The sequence below is a fragment of the Engystomops pustulosus genome, chromosome 3, assembly GCF_040894005.1.
Source record: "Engystomops pustulosus chromosome 3, aEngPut4.maternal, whole genome shotgun sequence".
In the NCBI taxonomy this organism is placed as follows: domain Eukaryota; kingdom Metazoa; phylum Chordata; class Amphibia; order Anura; family Leptodactylidae; genus Engystomops; species Engystomops pustulosus.
Window position 1 is genome coordinate 187672638 of NC_092413.1, and position 26032 is coordinate 187698669.

The 26032-nt window shown below is 40.5% G+C and overlaps 1 protein-coding gene across 1 annotated transcript in view; it reads right to left on the bottom strand.

Annotated features, from left to right (window-relative positions):
* Window positions 1-26032, bottom strand: part of DNER (delta/notch like EGF repeat containing) — a 171232-nt gene that overhangs the window by 17389 nt on the left and 127811 nt on the right. The window contains exons 8-9 of the mRNA XM_072143361.1: window positions 23819-24043; window positions 4425-4547 (exon numbers count right to left, since the gene is read on the bottom strand). Of these exons, the coding sequence (XP_071999462.1) occupies window positions 4425-4547; window positions 23819-24043 (348 nt within the window). The remainder of the gene's footprint in view (window positions 1-4424; window positions 4548-23818; window positions 24044-26032) is intronic.

A 26032-nucleotide genomic window follows, 5' to 3' on the forward strand; every position in this document is an offset into this window, starting at 1 on the left:
CTGCAACTCTACGTCATTGTCATGGAACCATTTCTTCCCATTCTCAACAAATACTTTGGGTATTTTTCGTGCTAGGACACTCTTTGGGAGACTTATAATAAGTCAGCGCTCCTGCATCGGCGTATCATAGCGGCCACAACCCCCATGACCAGCAAGAAACTGGCATAAAGCGGTAATAAATCTCACCCTATGTCTTTCTTTTCATGCCCATATAACTCAAGTGGAAGTAACACCTCTTCTAGAAGACTAACGTCTAGTTTCAGTATTGAGACCACCATCGATCTTTGTCAAATATCCAACACCTTTGACTATGAAACAACCTCATATCGTTAGGTTTCCTCCACCAACATGATATTACATTAATTTCTTGATCCTTAGCCCCCTTTTCCCTTGATTCTTCACAACCAATTTTCCCCCATTAGTGCCCAGTCATTTTACTCTCAACTGATTGGTACAAATCCCCTGTTTCCAATCTTCCACCGTCAACTTTTCATACGTTTTTTTGCAAACTCCAGCTGAAATTTCTGATGAAGATATTAAAGTCAAGGCTTCTCCACTTTTTCCGGGCCACTATTCCCGACTTGTGTAATGTACATTGCTTGCATGGATGTCTGTGATCTCACTATTATGTTTGCCACACGTGATAGATCTTGTGATGAGCCGTCTTGTTGACTGCAATATTTTGCTTGAATGTCTACCTCATGGCTTTGGAATGGATAAGTTGACTTTAATTCTCTTCCAGCTTTCATGGTGCCCACATGATGCAGTCTGGCTATTTTCTAGGCTGAGAGACCACTATGAATGAGCTGGATGATGAGGTTTCTCTTTTCTTCTTCGTGGCTTCTCTTCAATTCAAGTCAATTACCTTTCGTTTTGGAATCAACCTAATAACACACGGAGCTACTGGTGAATGAAAAAGATGGTTTCTCGACCAGTAGCAAAATAGTAACACTGTGGCACATTTACTTACCCGGTCCAGTCGCGAACACGCAGAGCATTGTCCGACGAGGATTCGGGTCTCCCGGGATTCACTAAGGTCGTGTGCCCAATTTCCTGCAGGTGTCGCTACTGCATCGAGGTCCGCCGGAGTTCACCTTTTTCTTCCCGGTGCATGTGAGTGCGTGTCTTGCGACACAAATCATTTCTTAAGTTCCGCGTTTGTTCAGAATCTGTCAGGTTGTCCGACGGCCACGCCCCCCAATATCTGTCGCGTGAAAGCCGGCACCAATGCGCCACGTCGAAATAGCCAAGATTTTTTTTGTAGCGGATGGTGAAGCCTGAAAGCCTACTGCTTGTCACTATATACACACACAGACACCTTTTACAGAACCCACACAAAATCCATAATGATTCTTTATAGTATATGTCTACCTGGGCTACTTTAACAATTTATTAACCAATATCCTCTATTTCCATTAAATGCTGAGTTCGCCTTCATCCACTGTTAACAAGACAGTCCTCTAATAAAGTGAAGAAGGCAGACGCTCAATGCAGCGCTAATTCGGCTGTCACCCAATCCATCTCATCGATCTGCATGTGAGAGACTGCCCTCTAGCAGGGAAGTAATGCATTTAAAATACTTCTAATGAGCACAGGAGCCGAGGAAGGAGAGAACCAGCAGCCAGTCACTCGTCACCAGGTTCATCTATCAAAAAGACAACCCGAGTGATGGCTTCTCCCGGGGGCGGCTGCACATTTCAGTAGTCATGTGATGCGTGACTCTACCTCCTAAACCTCATCACAGATTTATGTTTTTCGAGACACAATATTTTAATTCGGCATCTGCTGTTTATGTTCTAATTCCACATCTATTACAATTGTTTGTGGAGCTACCATATGCTGCTGTAAACCAAAACCAATCTCTGGGAAAGCTGTAATACCCATTCTCACTCAGCTTTCCCAGAGATTGCCACCAAGCTTTTCTAGAGTCAAGCCATATGTTCTGTGATGGATCAGGAAAGCGAAGAGACAAGACTTGTAATGGCGGCCATACTGATCGTCGTTCAGCTTACTCAGATCAATACAGAACTAACAAAACTCCGGAATAGCTTGTTACTGATTAAGGAACATATGTTTCCTGGTAATTACATTATTTTTGTTCTTTAGGCTCCAGGCATCACGAATGATCCATGTGGCGGCTGCATTTCATGGATGGATTTTACTGTATCATAGTGACCGATGATACACAGGGTATCAACCCAACTTCAGCTCTTCAGTGCATTGCCCCCTATACAGCTGCAGTCAGACTGGATCTAACAGTGTATATATGATGTATAGATTTCACTATAACCAAGGGAAATGCATGAGGACGGAGACTTTTTTCACTTTTGAGTTTCCATTTTTTGTTCCCCAACTTCAACTGTTTGCTGCAAATGACACCTTCTCTTTAGTCTTTACGTTGTTACAATTTCAGATACGAAATTCATATAAAGTTTATTATGTTTAAATGAAAAAATTAAAACCTTTTGTACAAAAATGTTTTCTTCATTTAGCCATATTCTAGCGTTCATAACCTTTCCATACTTCAGTGTACATGTACAGACCTGTGTCAGGTGTCATTTTTTGCAGGACGTGATGTCGTTTTCATTGCTACCAATTTGGGGACGGTACAATCTTTTGATCACTTTTTATAAATTTTTTCATGTGTTGCAAAATAGCAGAAAACTGATATTTCAGAAATTTCACCGCCAAGAATAACCGGTTTTATGTTATGATAAATCAGGATTTTTGGGATGTGCCAATACAACATGATACAATATGATTTTATTTGTTTATTTTTATATCAGTTCTAGGGAAAGGGGGTGCTTTGATTTTTAAGGTTTTTTTACCGATTTTTTTTATACTTTTTTTTTAAACTTTATTTGCAGACCCTTTGAGTACTTTAACCCTAGGGGGTCTGATCATTCCTACAATATACTGCAATAAAGCTGTATGCAGTAAGTGCTGATCGGTTAAAATGTGATCCCCAGAAATGACAACCTGGAGTCTCTTACAGACTCCAGGCTGTCATGGCGACGGATCATCACGGATGATCATTGGATCATCACTGCACAAATTTCGAATAGCTCTGCTGGTGAGAGGGAGGTGACTCCATGCAATGTTCCCATTTCGGGGTGTGCATAATTCGCAGCCTGGAGCGCTGGTCATCTTTGTGCTGCTAATTATAAGTTTCTTTTCTAGGAGTATTTATAGGTTTTATAGGTTTTTTTAAAAATATTTTCTCAGTCATTGATTTCCTTTCAGACTGATAAGGAGGCTAATAATGAACTCTTGCCATACCTAGAGAATATTTCCCTTGATGATTCCTCTGTCTGAGGAGATGTCAGTGGTATAGAGCTGATGTATACAAACTGCTCAAATAGGGAAGAAAGGAAGGATTTTTTTCTAATAAAGTATATTACAAAGTTTACTCCTCTATGCATTAAAAAATAATGTTTTTTTTAAAATAATGTTTGTTTAAAGTTTAGTTAGACTTACAGCAATTATAAGAACATTTGTGTCTTTTTACAGAAGCCGGTCTGCACACCTACATGAGCCGTGTAATAACACATGGACACAAGAAGGACAACCATCACGTCTCAGACTCTCCAAAAGGAAAATTCAGACGGAGCCAAGAACTACAGAGCAGACAGGAAGCATCTATTTTACATGAATATGTACGGCTGTCCTGAATACGACAGATTCCAAGCATTCCTGCTTTCCCTCATGTATACGGCTGCCTCCCATCCTCCAAAGCTGTAAATATGGCTCAGATCTCCCAGCAGGGCTAATAACATTACATGAGGGGGTGGGGGGCATACAGATTATATATTGGTCACAAATCAAATAAAAGCTGTGACTCAGATTTCCATAAATGTAAGTAATACTGTTTGATACTCACCAGATATTTGTAGAAATGTACAATTATATGTGAAGCACATGTACCAGTACAGGGTATCAGCACCACTCATTATAATAACGGGAAGAAAATCACAAAAAATAAGCTAAATGAGAAGGATGGGGGAGGGGGTGGATACTTATGTGTTTCGTGCAGCAGTGGAAAGCTGAGAAATAAGAAAACTGCCATGTCATGCACCAGTCTTGAGTTCCAGTTGAGATTTATCCAATTTATTAGAAGGTATATGCTAAAAACTTCAATATATGTCAGCTCGGAGCCCGTATATATAAAAGGGGGTCTCAAATAAGTAAGAGGATGCACATTTATATGCAAAAAGTGCCATTCAAGTGACTGGGGCTCAGCTGCAATACCAAACTCAACCACAGTACAATGCATGGCGCTGTGTTTGGTGAGCGGTGAATTGGACACGTCACTCCTGTAAACCATATGCTCTCTTCAAAATAGCTGATCCTATTAGTTCCATGTGGGATTTCCACACGTACATAATTATAAATAGACAATTGGTGTTAGACAATGATCACTATACCTTCATACTCTGGCGGGCAGACACACTGGTAGTCATTCACTAGATCTTTACAGGATGCTCCGTTCTGACATGGGGCTGATAGACACTCGTTGTACTCCTCCTCACAGTACAATCCATGGTAACCTGCATCGATAGAGAGAAAAGTGACCTCATTATTCAGACAAGAAAGAAGACAGAGGGGGTCATTTATCTTTATTTTCTTCCTGTTTTTTCAAGACATTTTTTGACAATTTGCAATTTTTGCACCTTTTTGGGGACATTTTGAAATGTCTGCCGGACACTTGAATTCGTCATTTAGACACATTTATCTTCTATTCCAGATGTGCTAAATGGCGCAAGAGACATTTATCATTTCAAATTGTCTAAAATTTGCGCCATTTTTTGGCACAAAAAAAAACTCCAGACGAAACCATACTTAAGGAAAACTTAGAAAATGGAAACTAGTGATTTGAGACATTTCATGTGACAATTTTGAGACATTTATAACAAATGTCTCAAAAAGAGATCTGAAAAACAAAAACAATCAACACAAGGAAAAAGTGAGATTGATGAAAAAGACAAGGCAAAAACAAGCCAAAACAAACCGAGGTAAGATAAATGACCCTCATTATCCCATAATCTGGAAAGTCTCAATCTGGAGAGTGCCATGCTTTCCCATATAGCTATTACCTAGGTGTAACCCCCACCCCGGGGTCAGGCATACATAGACATAGCTCAGGAACCCTACAGCTTATTGCTCTGTGACTTGTGAGCTCCTTTCCCCAGAAAGGCTATATGCGCACAAATATATTTTAGGGTTCTTTGCTAGCTGTTGTTGTGGACCATGAGCTAGCCATCAACCAGCCCATGTATTTCTATGGGTTCATACAGATCTCTGTGGTACATAGCCAGCCAGTGGTTTTGGCTATGGCGGTCATTTACTATTGTGATCAGCAAGTGAGCGGACCTCACACCCCGTGGACACACCGGATGCAATAATACAAGTATCTTTCTACAGGCAATGCTGTATTGTTTCAGCACCAAGGTCCTCTTTTCTTATGCAGGTCCTGTGGCAATGTCCATCTTTCCACACAGTGGGGCACATTTACTAAGAGTTGTGTGCGGCACTTTTGTCAGACACTGCACGTTCTTCATGGCTAAAACGGCTTGCACAAGTATTTAATAAGTGTGTGCGCTGCGTGTCGCACATGACCCTTTTGTTGCGTAGCTGCGCTGCCTTCCATGAGACACAAATTAGGGGCCGTGCTGTCGGACAGTCCGACTGATTCGAACTGAGCGGTATTTAGCTTACAAATTGTGTAGCACGCCCTATGTTAAAGGTGCACCACAAAAATATGGTGAACTCTGTCGACCAGTGCAGGGAAGCGCCAGATTAATGATTTCTGGCACAAGATCTTAGTGAATCGCCGCATGCAGCATTATAGATGGACAATGCACTTTTAGTGAACTCAAGGGACCTTGTAAGTAAATGTGCCCCTATAGGTCCGATATATTATCAGGAGACTTTTTTGGAATGCTACTTTATTGATCCCCAGGGGGGGGATTGTTTTGTACATAGTATTCCAGAAGGCTTAACGTTACAGTAACATACATACACTATGAGAGGCACGTTCTTACATGTTGCATAGGGGGTACTACAGAAGGGGTGCCAGTGTGGCACTAACGGTGATTGGGGTGAAGTACCGACTCCAATTTTGCCAAGTACCGCCACTTAAGCTGCCTGGTGCTGGCTACCACTGGAGCCCTGGTATAGTGTTCCTCCTGACTTGCGATAAGGCACTAGTTGTGATCATTGACATTTCAGGTGCATAACTGGTGCTCTTGGCTGCCAGGATCCAGTTTTGGCATGTGACATGGAGCCCCTGCTGCTGTTGATTGACTGCTACTTTTCTAATGCATTTGCTTTCTAACCGTTTTGCTTTTCCTCTAATTCATCAAATTGTCACACAGTCGTTGTTGAATTTGTCTCATCGGTTAGGAGTACCGCACCATTTTAGAACTGACCACACTGACACGGCGATATACTGATTTAGAATGTGTTTTTTTAAACCAATTTTTCTGTGGCATACCTTTGAGACTTTTTATGCAACTTTTTCAAAAATATTGTCAATCAAATCTCCCTCCCACAAAACACGCCACAATGAAAACATTTTGCCAAAAGTGCACAGAGCCCAAAAAAAGGGCACAAAACAATAATAGAGTGCAAAAAATGAGCAAAACAATAATAAAACAGAAAAAAAGGAGCACAACAATAATAAAATGGGAGAAAAAAGCAGCTAAGTAATAATAAAACAGAAAAAAGGAGCAAAACAATAAAATGGGGGATAAAAGCAGCAAAACAAGAATAAAACAGAAAAAAGGAGCACAACAATAATAAAACAGGATAAAAAAAGCAGCAAAGCAATAATAAAACAGAAAAAAGGAGCAAAACAATGATAAAACTGTAAAAAGAGTGCAAAGAGCCCAAAATAATAATACAACAGAAAACCGCAAATCACACCAGAATAAATGTAAATTAAAGATTGATACATGAGCCCTAATGTTTCTGTTTTAGTATGGAATAGTATAGACTACTATGCACGTTTTTCAGCGTAATAACATAGACCAGCTAGATGGAGTTCACAACCCTACAGAAATGGTTACTGTGTATGTGTACATGATAGATATACATGACATATGTGGTATAGACATAGCCTTACATCTTCTCGCCTTCCACCCTTACCCCAGATTACCTTCCCATCACTCTAACGTAACCCATAAGGCTAATAAGACAATGTTGTCGTAATGAAGAACCTGACCTTTCTCTAAAGGAACATCCTATTGAGTAAATCAGATTGATGTTTTTCTGTTGTACACTGACTGGATGGAGTCATGGCCCCCCTGAGGATTATTCATCAATGTGTAGGACAGCTCTGCTACATGCCCGTATCCTATACACTGTCCTCTTTCCAATATCCAGTCTTCTCTCCATATTTGTACTATAATCTAATTTACAATTCCAAATGTTCTTATTTTTCAAGATCTTGCTTTTCCTATACAGGCAGTCCCCGGGTTATATACAAGATAGGGAATGTAGGTTTGTTCTGAAGTTGAATTTGTATGCAAGTCGGAACTGTATATTTTATCATTGTAATCCCAGCCAGAACTTTTTTGGTCTCTGTGACAATTGGATTTTAAAAATGTTGGGTTGTCATAAGAATCAATATTAACACTAAAGCTTCATTACAGACACCTGTGATAACTGTTATAGCTGTTATTGTAGCCTAGGACTAAAGTACAATAAATTATCAATATCCAGGGGTCCGTTTGTAACTAGGGGTCGTATGTAAGTCGAGTGTTCTTAAGTAGGGGACTGCCTGTATGTTTAAACAATAATAAGCGCTTTAATTATATTCATATAATTCATATATTCATTAGGTGATGGTAAAGGTCACAATTAAGAATTTAAAGTTGAATGGGGATTGGTTTAACCTATTACCAGTTATGGGACCTCTATACCCCATGACGTATTGCAGTAACTGGTATGTAATCACCTCTCACTGTGTATAATTGGTATTTATAGCGTATATATGGTGTATAGCAAATTGCATCGTTTCCATGGTCAATGTTGAGTATACAGATGGGTCAGTTATTACAGTAGATGTAATAATAGTAGTAGTTCTGTTGTACTTCCCACACCACCAATAAATGGTATTATTAGCGCACTAGTTTTAGAAACGATCACTAGAAAATTATCTCTGGATCACTGCTGTGGACCTCTAACACCAGCCTATAGGCAACCAGATACAACTATATTGTATATAGTCCTCAAAAGACACAAAGATAGGCAGCAGAGACTAGAACACGGCAGTGCTGTAGAGTCAATGGAAGTGACCAGTCAATAGCTAAAAACAAAGGACAGGTCGAATGGAACAAAGATGAGACTACAAAGCACTGGGAGCAGAATGTGATTTTTATCATACGGTTTTTAAAAACTATCCCCTTAAAGGGGTTGTGCCACAAAGTAATGTTGTACTTCTGAGTGGCTACTGGAAGGGGAAAAGAATGATAGGACAAGTTATTAACCTGCCTGAAGCCTTGCTCTTCTATAAGATAAGTGGCAGCGAGGGTGTCTGTGCGTCACTTATCCTTCCCACTACTAAAATAAAACATGTACGCTTGGATCAGCCATAAAGCCGTCATCTAAACTCCCACAATGCACTGCTTTCTGGCAACACCGCATTCATTTTATTTGGCGTACTGCTGCAACGGGGAATGAAACATAAAATTAAAATTCAGCACAAGATGAGTAAAAGCAAAAGAAAATAGATTCTATATTTTATGAGGATGGCTGTTACATTAATATAGTGGAGTTTTCCATTAACACCAAAGCCTTTTTTTAACGTGTTTGTCACTCTATAAAGCTACAGCAATAATGGTGTCGTTATTTTTGTGAATGTAGATTTAACAGGTCTTATTTTTCCGGCACAAACTTGGTGATCATTGTAGAGTCCATAGACTTTTACACTAGATTTAGGAACAGTTTATGTGGTTATAATACTTAGACTGACATATTTTATTATTTGTCATTTGTAATAAATGTTCAGGGAGAATATCATTTTTCTTTCATTCAGAAACTTTTTTAAAATGTACATTAAGTTCACTTATTTTTTTTTTTAAATGCAAGGAACATAGTTTTTCAATGTGTTTTAGGGTAAGTCTGATGGATCGATGAGCCAACCCCAGAACCATGCTGAATAATATTCCCAAGCAGTGCATTCCCAAAATGTACGGAATCAGCCGCATGCCTTAAATATTAGAGAGTCCTACCCTCTGCAACAACTGACTTTTTCAGTGGCTGCCAGGCAGGGATTTCCTCTGAATATCATCCAAAAACTATGAGAATTGCTGGGCTCTTCCATAACATCCATTCTAGTTTATAGAGGGAATTATCGAGAATTTCCATGTACGATGTCCAGGTTGATGCAATAGCCATGAATTTCTTTTCATGGTGGATACTCGGGATAGGCCATCAATAGTTTCAATGGGAGGCAGATACTGATCCCCCCATGCCGATCAGTTGTTAACCGGACTGCAAAAAGGAAAGCTATAGAGCATACAAGGAGGCAAACTCTCCAAAAGGAGAATTCTTACCTCCTGACCCTAGTCAAAAGCTTCTCACTCAGCCAAACGCTCCCTACGCTGTACTGAAGAGACCCAACCAGGTCAAATCTATTCATTCTGGAATAGATATACTGGTTTGGCTTTAATACCACATCATGTCATTAGAATTAATGAAAGTCATTCTTGATGGGAAGGGGGCTGCCTTTCAAGGTAGCAAAAGAGGGGTGGGTTTCCTTGTCCCATCTTGGAAAACATATTTGCATATTTCCCAGATTTCCCTTGTGGAGCATCAATGGCTATAAGTCTCCACATGCCTACAAGATGGCCATAATTGGCAAAGTCTCCGTAAGGAGAGCTCTTACCTCCTGACCCTAGCTATAGAGCCAGAAACAGCTGTTTGTATGGACTACTTATGACCAAAGACAGTTGCAGCTCCACATGGAACAGTGAGTATTCAACACCTGTTCACACATGGTGAGCCCTTTTTCCTGTTCACATGGTGTGGTATTGCATGGCGTCCGCTGCTTCTGATGAGGACCCAGGGCCCAAAGCCACGGGGACTATGCCTGCCAGTATGGATGCTGGGGGGCAACCGGGTCTTGGTCCCTGCCGGCGCTGTGCTTCAGCAGCAGTGGATGCCATGTGATGTCGCACACAATAGCGTAGGGACCCACTACAACAAGGTCACCGTGAAGTGGTTGGTGGGCTTATACAATTTGATCAAAATGTAACTAAGAACCTCAAGTTCGTTATATAATGTAGCCTAGCGGCAGTAGATCATTGTGTGGTGTGTGGATGCGCCGTCCAGTTCTTTTTCTCTCCCCATGTTGAATGGGTGTTATGCCTAGAGTTACAGATCCGGCAGCAACAGGGACAAGGAGCCAACAGCTTCCAGCTCGGTCCTCCTGTGTTTAAAGTGTGGTGGACAGTCCCTGAAACTTCAAGTTCACATGGCTAAAATAGACCATCAAAACAACTTAATGGCCAACCCCAGTCAATTCATTAGGTAGTGGCAGAGGCTGGCATTCTCTCGATCTGTCGCTACATTCAATGAGAGGATCAGCACCTCATTCTCAAGAATTGTAAGGGACCCCCCCTATTCATCACATTATTCCCTATTCTGTGTAAAGTGGATATCCAGTACTTTGCGACCAACCCTTAAAAAAGGAACATTAAAAACAAGAATATATAGCTGCAGTGTAAAACATGGCCCTGTGGAACAGCTACAGCAAGAACCTCTGATATAATCAGAAATTAGACCATAAAAGTAACTAACATTAGAGAACGGAGGTGAAGAACCAAAGCTCTGGCCGATAGTTACAGTTTTACTATGAAAAAGATGGAACCTGCGATTTTTTTGGTAAATCTGTGCATATATCTATGAGTGGAATTCTTCCAAGTTTGTGTTATCTGACATCTGGGAAACAGAAATTGTGGTTTTCTGGAAGCAATTTATATTCTCCTGCGGTTTTATGATATTTATTGCGAATAAATATTTCAATATAATGTGAACGCTTTAATCAGGTTCTGCAAAACTGGCATGATGGGATATCCTTGGAAACCATACTGCAAACTGTTGTTACACACAGAGATATAGAGTTCCCTCTCATCACTTTGTAGGTCAATCCCGCAGAGCTCAGATGCTCTTTTACTTTCTGTAAATTATGTGAGTACGGAAATTTATTTCAGCAGATGTGCTAAGATTACCTGATGGATTTACTGACGGCTGGATATATGTGCTGGCTCTGACATAACAGCTCCTGCCCACCCCAGGCCTAGCTGTTCTCACAAAAGTCAGGACTAATTATAATCTGCAAGTGAAATTACAGGGTGCAAGCAATTATACGCTACCCTCTGCAGAAATTTCTTGCTGTTGGCTGTCCGCAGGACTCAGTTTAAAAGGGAAACCATAATTCGTTTTGACCATAAACTGCAGACAGGTATTGACCATAGAGATTTATGTACCATACATTTGTTTGTTGTTAGTTGCAGCAGGACTTTTAATCCAGATTTGCAGCTTCTGAAAGTGCTATGGGCAGTTCTTGCAGCCTGAAAAGCTTTCTGCTCTTTGCAATGAACTGTTCCACGACCCCTCCCCTCTGTTAAGTGACTGCTCTAAGTATCCAACCAAAATTCTGAGACAGCCCCAACTCAGAGCAGAAGGGGAGTTCTGTGGGCACCCAGGCCATCACCCAGCACACAGCATACAGGACTAAAGGTATCCTGCTGCAGTCATTGATAGCACAGGACGTGCCACAATCAGCCCTACTCAGGGCCCTGTGATTCCCCCTGTTCTGGAGGGAAGCTAAAATCCAAATTTCTAATCTTTCTATTGCATGGGTGTCCTCAAGACACTGATAGAAACTCGTGACAGAGCAGGAGCAATAGGTTGCTGCTTTAATTGCTATTTGACTTATTGCAAAAATAAGTGGGTTTTGGTTGTAGTTTGGGCACTCAGTTCCTAAAAGGTTCACCATGATTGCTATATCCCACTTATATATTTCCACCCCACTCCTTTTTGATATTTCATGTAGGGATGGAAAAAGGAAAACTGTGCCTCCAGCGCCACCTTTCAGCAGCCGGCTCCCTCTGTGGCTTCCAAGAAGCCTTGTGCCGTGACTTGGGAAATGAGCCAAAGCAATAAATCTCTTCCAGAAGGAAAAGGCACAAAGCCTCATTAGTCTTTCTGTTTGACGGCTTTCAAAAGTTATATTCTGCAAATATATATATTGTAAAGTCTACAGCCAGAAATCAACCTGTATTGAAAGGTGGCAATTACCTGCCACTTAAAGGGGTTTCCCGGGCTAGAAATATAATGATCTTTTTAATCGGTCATCCATATCAGATCAGACCCCCACCGATCACCTGTTCTCAGCAGTAAATGTGCTTAGAACGGATGACCACATGGTGGCCACATCTAGTTTGGAGCTACAGCTGAAACCAGAAGATTACATACATTATATAGAAAGACACATATGATGTTTTTCACAATATCTGACATGAAATCAGAATAAATCTTTCCCCTTTTAGGTCAGTTAGTATCACGAAAATTATTTGTATTTACCTCATGCCAGAATGAAAAGAGCGAGTTTTAAAATGGATAACAAAAATATGAAGAATAAAACGGTGCCTGGATCACTGAGTGAGTGACCAAGGTTTATCTTGGATTTCTTGTAGATTTCCTCTAAATAGTTGTATAGAAATGAACCATGGTATTATCTTTAGAAATGTGTCCCAGCACTGTGCGTTTTATGCAAAATGTACCTTTTGTGCAATGTTTGCATTCAGGTCTATAGAAATTTTGCAACAGGTGTAATACTTCAGTTATAACACTGGAGCGAGATTGCAACAAGTTGTTAAACTGGCATAGATGAGCCCTGCAGACTAACCACGTGTTATTGCAGTGGAGTGAGAGGAGTAAAAATGTAAGCAACCCATTATTGTACTTTTTGAAGCCTGCATTCTATGTTCCTATTGTGTATGTGCATTATATTGTGGGTACACCTTAAACTATTCATTATTTTAAACTTTACGTCCACAAACGTTAATGTATTTGTTTCATATCTGTGCAATAGAGCAACACAAAGTATCAAGGATTTGTGAAATGAAATGATACTCGCTTTCCTAATATTTCCAAAATTAAAAAACTAACATGCAAATGTTTTCAGTCCCCTATAGTCTGATAACTCTAAATAAAATGCATGGTATCCAATTATAGTTTATAAGTCGAGTTTTTCAGCACAAACCCCGGCTTTTACATGAGTGTATAAAAAAAATAAACTTACATATTCACCTTTCAATGCTCCCCGATGCTCCGCGCAGCTCCTCTTCCTTTTCCCCTTCACGTGTAACAGAGCGGGCAGAGACTGACAGCACACACTATAGAGTTAAGGCATTTCATTACTGGGGGAGGCTGCTGGGCATTTCATTACTGAGGGAGGCTGCTGGGCATTACATTACTGGGGGAGGCGGCTATGCATTACATAACTGGGAGAGGCTGCTGAGCATTTTATTACTGAGGGACGCTGGAGGGCATTACATTACTGAGGGGAGGCTGTTGGGCATTTTATTACCGGGGGAAGCTGCTGGGCATTTCATTACCGGGGGAAGCTGCTGGGCATTTCATTACTGGGGGAGGCTGCTGGGCATTTCATTACGGGGGGAGGCTGTTGGGCTTTTTATTACTGGGGGAGGCTGTTGGGCCTTTTATTACTGGGGGAGGCTGCTGGGCATTTTATTATTGGGGGAGGCTGCTGGGCATTTCATTACTGGGGGAGGCTGCTGGGCATTTCATTACTGGGGGAGGTTGCTGGGCATTTCATTACTGGGGCTGTGACCAATGCATTTTCCACCCTAGGCTTAAACTAGTTTTCCCAGTTATTTGTGGTAAAATTAGGGGCCTCGTCTTACTCAAGTATAAATGGTACATGTATCTCAGCAACTGATTTCCATGTTAATGTCCAGGCCATTTAGAAGTTTTTGTTTGTCAATGCCTTGTACAAGCTATAACTGTAGTCGTACGGGGTCTTGTTTATTTGGCACAGTTTTGTATATCCTATTGATGAACTATTATTAACTCTTTCTGTACAGTATACTTAAAAGAGAACACACATGTTGCATTGTTTTTTTCTAATCAAAATTCTCTATGTTTATCAAGGAACCTAAATGAAATGAAAACCTTTTTCTCTGGGTCAGCATTTATAGAGCAATGTAAAATTGATATTTTTTCTTTAAAAAAACAACCTTTATTTGCATAATGTAGTCCAATTGATAGAAAAACTTTTAGAATCATCTAGGAGACATAACTTTTAAAACATTTTGTCAATGTAGCTGTGTGAGCTATGTGTGTTAAGACAAGTACCATATATACTCGAGTATAAGCCTAGTTTTTTCAGCACAAAAAACCCAAACTCGGCTTATACGCGAGTAAAAAAAATATAGGTTTTACCAGGTTTTTATGGTAAAATTAGGGGCCTCGGCTTATACCTGGGTCGGCTTATACTTGAGTATATACGTAGTTTCTATGTGGAGTTCATAAAGCATTTTGATTGCATTTAATATAATATTTTATATGGCCGATTATTTTTTTTTAAAGGGACGGGCAATTGTTGTGTGTATTTTTTCTAACTATGTATATATATCAAGAAAATATTCAAGCAGGACTATGCAAGACAAACAAAATAGTAATATATGGGTGCAAACTCATGAGGGCCCGGGCATCAGGTCCTTCAAGCATAAGTCCAAATAATAAAAAAGCAGCACACCATGGCTCAAAGTGAAAATACCTTGGTGGATTTATTCCATGTAAAAGGGCTTGAGAAAGGCTCACGGTTTGGAGCCGAAACGTTGCTCTTTTGCATGGAATAAATCCACCAAGGTCACTGAGATCTATTAGTCTTCGGGGCCTGGCCTAATAGAAATTTAACACAGACAGCCATAGGGTCTTTCAGTGGCTGCTGTGTGATGTCATCAGAACCCCACAATCACGGCCAGACACCGGCAGCAGGTCCTGCAATCTTTTTCTCATTCGGCACCAACATACGGCATTGCATCAAAAGAGATACCATGAATGGGTGATGTAAAGAACCCGATACAGCGGTTGTTAAGTTACCTTATTAGAAAATGATACATCTGCATCTCATTCATTCTCAGTAGAAATCCGGGTGTTTTGTGAAGGCCTCTGAGGTTTGTTAGAGAAGTATAGTTTACAAACAGCATAATAATAATCATCTTCATCATCATAAAAAACCATGGAAAACTCCGGACAGCACAGGGGTGAAGTTGTATCAAAGTGCATCTGTACAATTCATCATCCATGACTGGAAGGACTAGGGCACAACTACTAACCTACCAAAACATGGCTGTCCTCCTAAACTGACAGCCCAGATAAGTAGAAGCAGCTAAGTGGCCAAGGATCGCTCTGGAGGAACTGCAGAGATCCACAGCTCACCACAGCTATTATTTGTGTACCCCAAAAATCTGCTCTTTATAGAAGAGTGGCAGGAAAAACCCCATAAGAAGTCCAGTTTGCAAATAACTATGTAGTGGACACAGCAAGCATATGGAAGATCTGCTCTGGTCAGATGAGTGTAAAATGTAACTTACTGGCCTAAATGCAAAACTCTGTATCTGAAGGAGAGCCCACACTTAGTGGCACCATGACCACACCATTCCCACCGGGCAGCATGGTGGTGGCAGCATCAAGATGAGGATCTTAGTATCTTTAATTAGAAAAATGTTCTCCATCCAATCTAAATGAGCTGGAACTATTTTGCAAGAAAGAAAGGGCTAAAATTCCAGCTTCTAGATGTGAAACAAACTAGTCCTACAAAGTATCGATTCAGGGGTGCTAATTGGAGATGAGCAGGTTTCCATTGGGCTTAGGGTTTGGTGTTCTTGGTTCGGCCCATGAGACCCAGATATATTGCCGGATTGGCAGCCGAACAGCAAATCCATCAAATTGACGCCTCTATCAACTAGCCATGGCTTTGGGTCTGTTCATCTCTAATGCTAAATACATATGCATGATATTATGATCATTTTTAGTTTTTTAATTTTCTTCAGGTTTGTTCGTAGGTTAAATTTGTATGTAAATTGGGACATGTATACTTTATAATTGTAGCTCCAGACAAAAAATTTTTTTGTCTAGGTCACAACTAGAATTAAAAAATGTTGTACTGTAATGGAAACAAAGATTACAGGTGGTCCCCTACTTAAGAACACTCGACTTACATAAGACCCCTAGTTACAAACGGACCACTGGATATTGGTAATTTATTGTACTTTAGTCCTAGGCTATAATAATCAGCTATAACAGATATCACAGGTGTCTGTAATGAAGCTTTATTGTTAATCCTGGTTCTTATGACAACCCAACATTTTTAAAATCCAATTGTCACAGAGACCAAAAAAGTTCTGGCTAGGATTACAATGATAAAATCTACAGTTCCGACTTACATACAAATTCAACTTAAGAACAAACCTACAGACCCTGTCTTGTATGTGACCCGGGAACTGCCTGTATCAATGAATCTTCATTACAGACACCTTACAGCTGATCATTGCAGCCAGAGGCTGCTTCACCAGAGGTCACACTGGGCAGAGACGTACATCTTTAACTAGGGGTCGTCTGTAAATCGGGTGTCCTTAAGTTGGGGACCACCTGTACTTTCCCAGCACTCTGTATTCATAGAAAGATTTATTTAATTTCCATTAATCCTCCGAGTAAAGCCCACAAAGTTTATGGGGGAGACTCATCATACACCGGCACAGATTATATTGGCCTTGCCCCCCCTTGTCGCGCTGGATACATCACAAGGCTTAGGCCTCTTAATGTAACTGGCGGGTGGCACGGTCTACAAGAAAAACTACAGCAGGTTGGACCTGGTGTAGTTTTGCGTAAAAACCAACAAACAAAAGTTTTGCAAAAGAATGCGAGAAGCCCTTCCAGCAGCTGCCGCGCCCCGATATGCCCCCTCCACGTCCACATGATGAAGTGCAAGAATTTTTGAGTATTCCACTGCTTCTATGGCAGAAAACTGGTGTAAAAGCAGTGATAAATCTCCCCCTGTGTGTATCATAAAAATATCCCATATGCCCGCTGGGTAGTACAAGGCAGATTTGGCCACCCAGCATTACAGCAGCATTTTCATGCGGAAGTGTGGACTATAAAAATCATCTCTCCTCTTATTCCTGTTTAGTTGATTCATTATCTAGAAACGCTCCAATTCTAAAATATCACATAAGTCAGGTGCCCCTGGCCTGCGGGTGATCCGGCATGCTAATCCTACCTGCTTAACATTCTTCTCATGAGCAAATCTTCAAACCAGCACAAAGACCCTGACCCAGTGTTGGTGCTAATGGAAGAACCTTTCATAGCAAAGCCTTGTATAAGTGACTCACAGACACAATCACCAACCATGGCACGGGGTAAGGGAAGGCAGTACAGGTCAGCAATGTGAAAGAATCCCAGGGACATGCCATTCACGTCACTGCCACATTCACTGTCGTACCCATAGCCTGACTGCCACTTACTGATGAATGAGCAATGTATTATTCAATGCCCACATCAATAAATTATTCTAATCATCCTAAACTGTCCCCAACTTTCCCATCTCTGACTATATTGTAGCAGAGCTTTGAGAAACGCATTTATCGTTTTAGAATCTGCATACACTATGAATAATGTGTATTATGACATATATTCCACATGCTCTACTATAATGCTGCTTGGCGTAAAGAGTTCCTCAAGTTTTCAAGCTATCCCATATCCACAAGACACAAGCTCATTGTGCTTCTCCACCCATTACTGAAAATGGGACCCCATTCTCTGGATTTCTGGGGGTCCCCTTATCATGATCAGTTGAGAATAACTTAAAAAATTTGTACAAACCTTCAAAGGGAATCAGTAAGCAGGTTGACCATGCGAAATATGAAGAGAGCTCTTCATAACCCACCCATGTCCCTGCGCAGCCAATTTCCAGGCACTAAGCCAAAGACATTTGGTGTCATGGGGCCGTTAGATGTCCTGTCTTTTACAGCCAAACACCATCGCCTTTGTGGAACCATTTTGTCTTGTGCAATGTATGTATCTGTTTGGAGTTCAATGATTTTGAGTTTTGGTATGGGAGATCCTTTGTTGAGTACTCAGGAGTCCACCAGCCATGAGGTGAGTTGAGCCTCTAACCTCAGGCAGCAACTCATGAAGCAAGGAGGTGGGGCAGCATCAGGGGTGCAGTCAACTGCTACAAAGCAGGTCCTGACACTTAAAAATAATGTGGGTCATTTACAAAGGGCCGAATCGCGTTTTACCATCGGGTTACCCGAATATTACCGATTTGCGCCGATTTTCCCTGAATTGCCCCGTTTTTTTGGCGCACGTGATCAGATTGTGGCGCATCGGCATGAATGCGACGGAAATGGGGGGGGGGCGTGGAAAAGGTAATATTACTCTACTGCATGGGGTGGAGTGAGGCGTCATTCTATAACTTGTTTCATGTAGCAGAGAGTTTATGTTCTATCCAGGCTTCAGGTGGTCCACATGGTCCTAAAGCTACTTTTGAATTGTACAGTTTCCCCAATAAACTTCCCCTTTAACTTACATACATTCACACATAGAAAGTCTCACTCAATTCCAGCAAGTTCTTTTTTTGTAAGTTTATATTAATGAAAATATTTTTTTTTATATGAAGTCCATCAAAACTAGACCAGTTTTTGAAGTTTCCAGCACACAGAGTACAGAACTTTCCTCACTTCTACGCTCCCTGTGCTATTATTCAATGAAAGGATTAGTCACAATAGAAAGTAGCGAATGTTCTGTAATTACTAGTCAGACACTGACGTTTAACCTTTTCCCCCAGACGTCTTTATGACATAAATGTTACTGTTATTGATCCTAGATAGCGACTCTATAAGCCTCCTGTCTACTAACACGAATCTCTGGAGCTCTGCTAAGGCTAAATGTTACAATGTCTACCTATGATTCTACACAAAGGGGTCCTGACCGTCACACAATGGGCCACATTTATCAAAAGAAGTGGGCAATGTACATTCTTAATGAATCTGGCGCCCCCCGCACTGCTCGGAAAGTGTGCACCAACTTTTTTTTGGTCCACTTTTAACATGGGGCGTGCGATTATGTCGGACACCGCACGATAAATGTGTTGCATGGTCTGACTGTGCACCGGAACGCCTCTTTATGAGCAGGTATTTGTGGCGCGGCAAAGGGTATAGTGCTTCTTGAATACATGTGTAACCACTTTGTAACCACTTTGCACGTTCCAACAGAAATTGGCAAAGGCTTTAATAAATGTGGCCCAATAACTTTTAATACTTTAATATTATTAACATGAATCTTTTAGGTCAGAAATTTTGCCATAAGAAAAGTTACTCAAAAGTCACTAACGTAAAAATTTTTAGTTAGCCTATTACATCAGGGTTGTTGGTTTGCGATTTCCCTTTGTATTTTTCAATGTTTGAAGATGTAATTTCATAAATTCGGGGTAAATCTTGAGTGATACACTTGTGTAATAGCTTGGATTGTCTGTCTATTATATTTTCCATAAAATAACCATTTTGAATTTCTTATTACACTTTTTTTTTTATAACACTTCATTGTGCGATAACGTTACTGATACTGGTATGCTTTATGTATAATTGCTCACACAGCCTGTCCCACCAGGTCATAACTTATTGCCAAAGGTAATTGGTGGATACTTTTGGAGAAAGGAATATTCCAGAAGCGTGGAGCTTTCCCAAAATTGATAAGCTCTGGTTAAAATCTACCTAATATTTCAGGTTCAAATCTACTTTTTTCTACTTTTTTATGGACCAAAACACACTCTCACACGAAAGAACAAGAAAAGAATGCATTTTCTTAAAAATATTTCGAAACATTTTCCATAGTAAACACGAAAACAGCCCATGACATCAGTCACTGGCCGAGCTGATCAAGTCTTACCATGACCAAGCAGCTCCGGCAATCACATGGTTTCAATAGAGGCCGCAATATTGCCAGTGTAAGGATCAGGGATAGTGGACCCACTGTACCACCGCGAGTGATGACATAAGCCGACACCTGGGAGTCAACCGGTGGCAACCGGTTTTGACCAGAGCCCGCCACAAAGCTGGTTGGACTTGCTGCAGCTGGATACCACCAGGTCGCTCCATAGGCGCAACTTGCTTGGGGTGGTGGCTAAGGCAAGGTATAGAGTCAGCAGGCAAAATCGGAGTCTTTGTCAGACAGAAGGTCAGGACAGGCGGCACAGGACCGAAGTCAGGGACATAGCGGAAGGTCAGGACAGGCAGTAGAGAATTGAAGTCAGGAATGTAGCTGGAGATCACAACGGATAATAGGCAGACTGTTAAGGAACACTTTCTCAATAGCATAAGGGCCCAAAGATCCGGCAGGGGTCACAGGAATTGGCCAGCGCCAATTAGCGGCGCACTGGAAAATTTTACAGAGCCTGCACGCGTGCCCTAGGAGGCGGGGATGTGTGCACCGAGCCGCAGGAGATGCCGCTGGAGCGCAGAGAGTTAAGACTGCAGCTGGCATGGAGGGGCACACAAAGACACACGGGTGCGCCTGCGACCCGAGACATGGGTCGCAGGGGCACCCGTAACAGTTAGCCGAAGTTAGCCTGGTTACTTCCAGGGACTAGGACAGTCAATCCTGCTTATGGATCGACTCCAAGATACTTCCCACACATATACAAAAGTTCATAGGCCGTGATAACGCATCAGACTTTTATGGTATATGGTCCTCAAGTGTAACTGGAGGACCGATGTGCGTGAATCAATATTTTAAGAGGGTTATAAGGAGCTCCGTCAGAAATATATGCCACATTATCTCACGTCCTGAATATTTTTTCTATTATGAGGCCGTTTCTTAAAATGAATTCCAGCAGACATATTCATAATGTAACAATTCCCTGGAACATTTATACATCTTAAGGGCACTATAAAATATTCCTACACTGCAGGACCCTATATCGTGAATGTTTTCCCACTTAGGTATATGAAACTGATTTATGCTCTCATGAATAACATAAAACTCTGTCACTTTCACAAACTGAATGAGAACAATAGGTCACTCAAGGTCGGAGCTCCTGCCGGTGAGACCAGGAGACTGAGGGCATATTCCGTTTGACGGGAAAAAAATCAGACAGAAATCTTAATGCTCCTGGCTTCCCGCTGTCCTGATCAAAACCAAATACCAGCGTTTGAGATCCTTCAAAAGTCATTTTCTTCACTCCCAAACTTATCAAATGGTCAATTTAGAGTTTTTTTTATGGTGGGGAGATTCAATGTGACGACTAAGTCAAATCCACACAAGTTTTCTATCTGTCTATCACAGAATGCACCAGTAGACGTTTGCCCTAGGAAGAGGCGGCCATCAGATCTGCTTTTCTAGATAATATACTATTAACTTCAGGTGAAAGAGCACGCTGGCCGCCTCAGACAATTTTCTGCATCATAGCACACTTCTATGCTCACTCCATGTCTATTTTGGCTTAGTGCTCAGCTCTTCTACCCTACAAAATTGAGGTAATGTAGCCAGTCTGGCATCTGCATGGACTTCCTCCACTCTTCCTAAGTTGTATATACTAGGCCGGGCACTGGGAGCAACGGCTACTCCACACCCCAGTAGTCTCTGCTGTTAATTTACATATTACTAAAATAATATTTTTAACCAGTTAGGTTCCAGGATTATTACAATACAGATTAGGGCAGAGGTGGCAGGAGAAACCTACAATCAGATCTACTTCTTTAATATACACTAATGGTAAATCTACCCTATTTTGTTTACCTTAACCTGAAATACACCAATATTAAGTGGTCAGAAAGTACCCCTATTTAACAGATTTGGCTTTTCAGATCAGAGCTTAAGGCTCAGTCCCATTTTTTGGATTCTGACTTGCGTCGCTTTATATGGTTATAAGTTTTGGACACTGTTACTTATCAAAACGATTCTGAGAATGTTTTTCCCCACATGTTGTACTTCATTTTAGTGGTAAATTTTGGCTGCTAAGTTTTGCATTTATTTACAAAAAAAAAAAGAAAAAATGATGAATTTTTTAAAAACGTAGCCATTTTCGAAATTTGAAATCATCACGTTTTCAGGCAGATAGATTTACCACCTAAATAAATTGCTGAATAACATTTCCCATTTGTCTACTTTACATTTTCATCATTTTTGCAAGGTCTGGATAATTTATGTTGATGTCACGCGGCTTACAAATAGATTATCATTTTCCGGATTTTCAGAATTTACTATTTTGGGGATAAATACAGTTTTGAATGACATTTTACATATTTAGCATCAAAACCCCCCTATATAACCAACCCATTTTTAAATCTGCACCCCTCAAGCTATCAGAAACAGTTTTTAGGATGATTTATAGTAATTGAATCAAAATTGAGGTGAAATTTAGAATGGTCAAATTGTGCCGGTTATACGTTCAATTAGCCCTAAAATTTACACATTTCCAAATGCTAAAAAGAGAAAACTCACCATAAAATTTGTTCTACAATTTCTCCTGAGTGCAGAGACCCCCCACATGTGGCCGTTACTTGTTTTATGGGTGCACAGCGAGGCGCAGGAGGGAAGGAGGGACCTGCAGCTGCCAGGATTTTAGTTTCCTCATTGGCCCATTTTTGGGGGCTATAAAATTTTTGCTTTTTCGTTATTGGGGCCATGTGACAACTTTTTTTTTGCGGGGTGAAATGCCTTTTCCAGTGTTACCATTTTGGGGTTGGTATCCTCTATTGTTGAAAATTTAGGAACTTTTTTTGAGGTCAGGAGTAGAAAAGCATCAATTCTGTACTGGATTTTTTACTTTTCGTGTTCACCGTTTAGCCTAATAATCATATTATCTTTATTCTATGGGTCAATACGATTACAGGGATACCAGACATGAATATTTTTTCTTATGTTTTACTAAATTTGCCAAATAAAACCCTAATGTGGATGGAAATCTATCATTTTTACATCGCCGTCTTCCAAGTGGCATAACATTGTTACTTTTTTGGCTACAGAGCTGGTTAATGGCTTGTTTTTTGCGGGACATGTTGTACTTTGGACCAGTATCATTCTGGAGTACATATGTTTTGTTTATCATAATTTTTGGCGGCTTTTTAAAGTTTTTTTTTTTACAGTGCTCATCGTACAGGTTCAATAATTATTTAATTTTATTCTACGGATTGTAGAATAAACGCAGTGATTCTATATACGTGGACTTTTTTTGTGCATTATATGTCTCTTTATATGTTTTGGGGCTTATGGGCATTTTTAGTGATTTATAAACTTATTTTTAATTGAATAACATTTTTTTTTTAACTTTTTGACTATATCCACCATGGGACATGAACAAGAAATCATCTGATTGCTTGTTCATGATAATACTGTGCAATAATCATGTATTGCAGGGTATTTCTAGTGTCAGCCTATGCACATGCCTTTAAGATTAAGTCACTGACGCCATCTTAATGGCCTAATTGGACCCTTAGGGTCCTATAGTAATGATCAGCACCCCCCAAAAACGGCGCAGGGGCTGCCATCGTGGGGGAAAGACCCCGCAAAGGCAAAGGCAGCGCGACCAGATTATTGCTGACATCCCGCGACCCCCGATGCCGCCGCGGCTCCGGTGCAGATCTGAACTGGCATTGTCTCCACAACGTAGCTTTACTGTGATGAGCACTAGTCGCAGGACCGCGGAGCACTAAGGGGTTAAAAAATGACCAAAAAAAAGATGATAACACAAAATCCTGATAATTGGATATAATAAACTCACCTGGAATGCATAAGCATTTGTAACTGGTTCCTATGCTGCGGCATATCCCATGGGCACAAGGGCTAAGGGCACAAAAATCTGCAAGCTGGGCACACGTGGGACCCATGTATCCTCGGCTACAGCGGCAGGAGAAGGAGAGGCCGGATGAGTAACAACTTCCATTGTTCAGGCACGGAGATGTGGCACATGGATCTATCTTCTCCTCACAGAAGGAGCCCAAATATCCTGCAGAGAAAGACATCAGCTATTTCATTTGGCAGAAACAATACAGTCGGTCCCCTACTTAAGAACACCCGATTTACAGACGACTCCTAATTACAGACGGACCCCTCTGCTCCCTGTGACCTCTGGTGAAGCGGTCTACTGCAATGCTCAGCTGTAAGGTGTCTGTAATTAATCTTTATTGATAATCCTTGGTCCAATTACAGCTAAAAATTTTAAACTCCAATTGTCAATGGGGCTAAAATAAATTTTGTCTGAATCTACAATTATAAAATATAGAATTCCGCCTTACATACAAATTCAACTTAAAAATAAACCCATGGAACCTATCTTGTACGTAGGCCGGGGACTGCCTGTACATTTACAAACAAAGCTCCGTATTCACCAAATTAGAAATATTATTTGTGATATATAAAATAGGACATAAGTACATTATAATGCCAAATCGTTTCCACTGAACAAGTATTCCAGAATTTTGAAAAATTATATTAAAATTAGAAAATGTTTAAAAACTAGGAAGGAGAAATGGGAGTTTATTAGGTGAGGAATTGGAAAGCTTAATATGTATTGCTCACTTATAGAAGGTATATAAAGTATATATAGACTCAGGGTTACTACAGAGTCTTAGTAACTAAATGACACCCTTCTTGTATCTAAAATTTGTTCCCCTTACATCCCCTTAAATTTATGTTATATTCTGTGGCATCAGAGAAGGCTTGCCCTCGTTGACCCCTCCCATCTACTCCTCCCCATGTCCAATACCTCTTCTCACCCTGTCATGTGACCAGGGAGACATCATTGAAGGTCCTTTAGCCTTCTTACAGAAGCAAACTGTACACCATTTATATATCTGATCACATGAAGGGTCGATTGTAGGGTCAATTCTACATTTTTCATCACCCTATACACACATTTTTTTTTTTCTGCTTTTTAAGCATTAGATATTAAAAGTTAAGTATTAAATACTTTCACCAACCTTGGATAGTATATACTGCATAGCTCTAGGTGAACCAGGTTGGGGGCTCATTCTACCTACCTATCTCCTTGTATTTCGGGGAGAAGTAAACGAGTACAACTGTGAGATGCAGTCCCTCATGAGAGACCAAGGCGGTTTAAGCGAAAAATGGCAAAGTAAGTGCTAGTGTAGGAGTAGAGTTGAAAAGTAGAATTAACCCCTTAAGGACCAAGCCCTTTTTTGATTTTGTGTCTTTATTTTTCACTCCTCACCTTGAAAAATCTTTAACTTTTTTATTTTTCCATGTAAAGAGCTGTGTATGGGCTTGTTTTCTGCGTAACAAATTGCACTTCATAGTGGTGGTATTTAGTATTTCATGCTCTGTACAGGGAAGCGGGAAAAAAAATCTGAATGCAGTGAAAATGATGAAAAACCACATTTGCACCATTTCTTGTGGGCTTGGATTTTATGGCTTTCACTGTGCGCCCCAAAGGACAGCTCTACTTCATTCATTGGGTAAGTACGATCACGAGGATAACAAATTTGTTTAGGTTTTAAAATGTTTTCATACATTTACAAAAATTAAAACCTCCTGTACAAAAAAAAATTCTTAATTTTGACTTCTTGCCCTAATAACTTTTTCATACTTTGTGGTTGTCATTTTTTTGCGACTTTTGATGACGTTTTCAATGCTTCTATTTTTAGGACTGTACGACCTTTTGATCACTTTTTATTTAACGTGTTATATTTTTCAAAATGGCAAAAGAAATGCCATTTGCGACTTCGGGCGCTATTTTCCATTACGGGGTTAAACGCACTGAAGAACCGTTATTATATTTTGTTAGATCGGGCATTTTCGGATGCGGCAATACCTAATGTGTTTATGATTTAAATTTTTAGGTTTTTTTAATATCATTTTTAAAATTTTTTTACTTTTTACTATTTTTCAGACCCCAGTATGGGGTATATGGAGATTTTGCACAGCATTTTTTAGAATGTGCAAATCGCACATTGTATTAGATAGCCTAAAACATGAT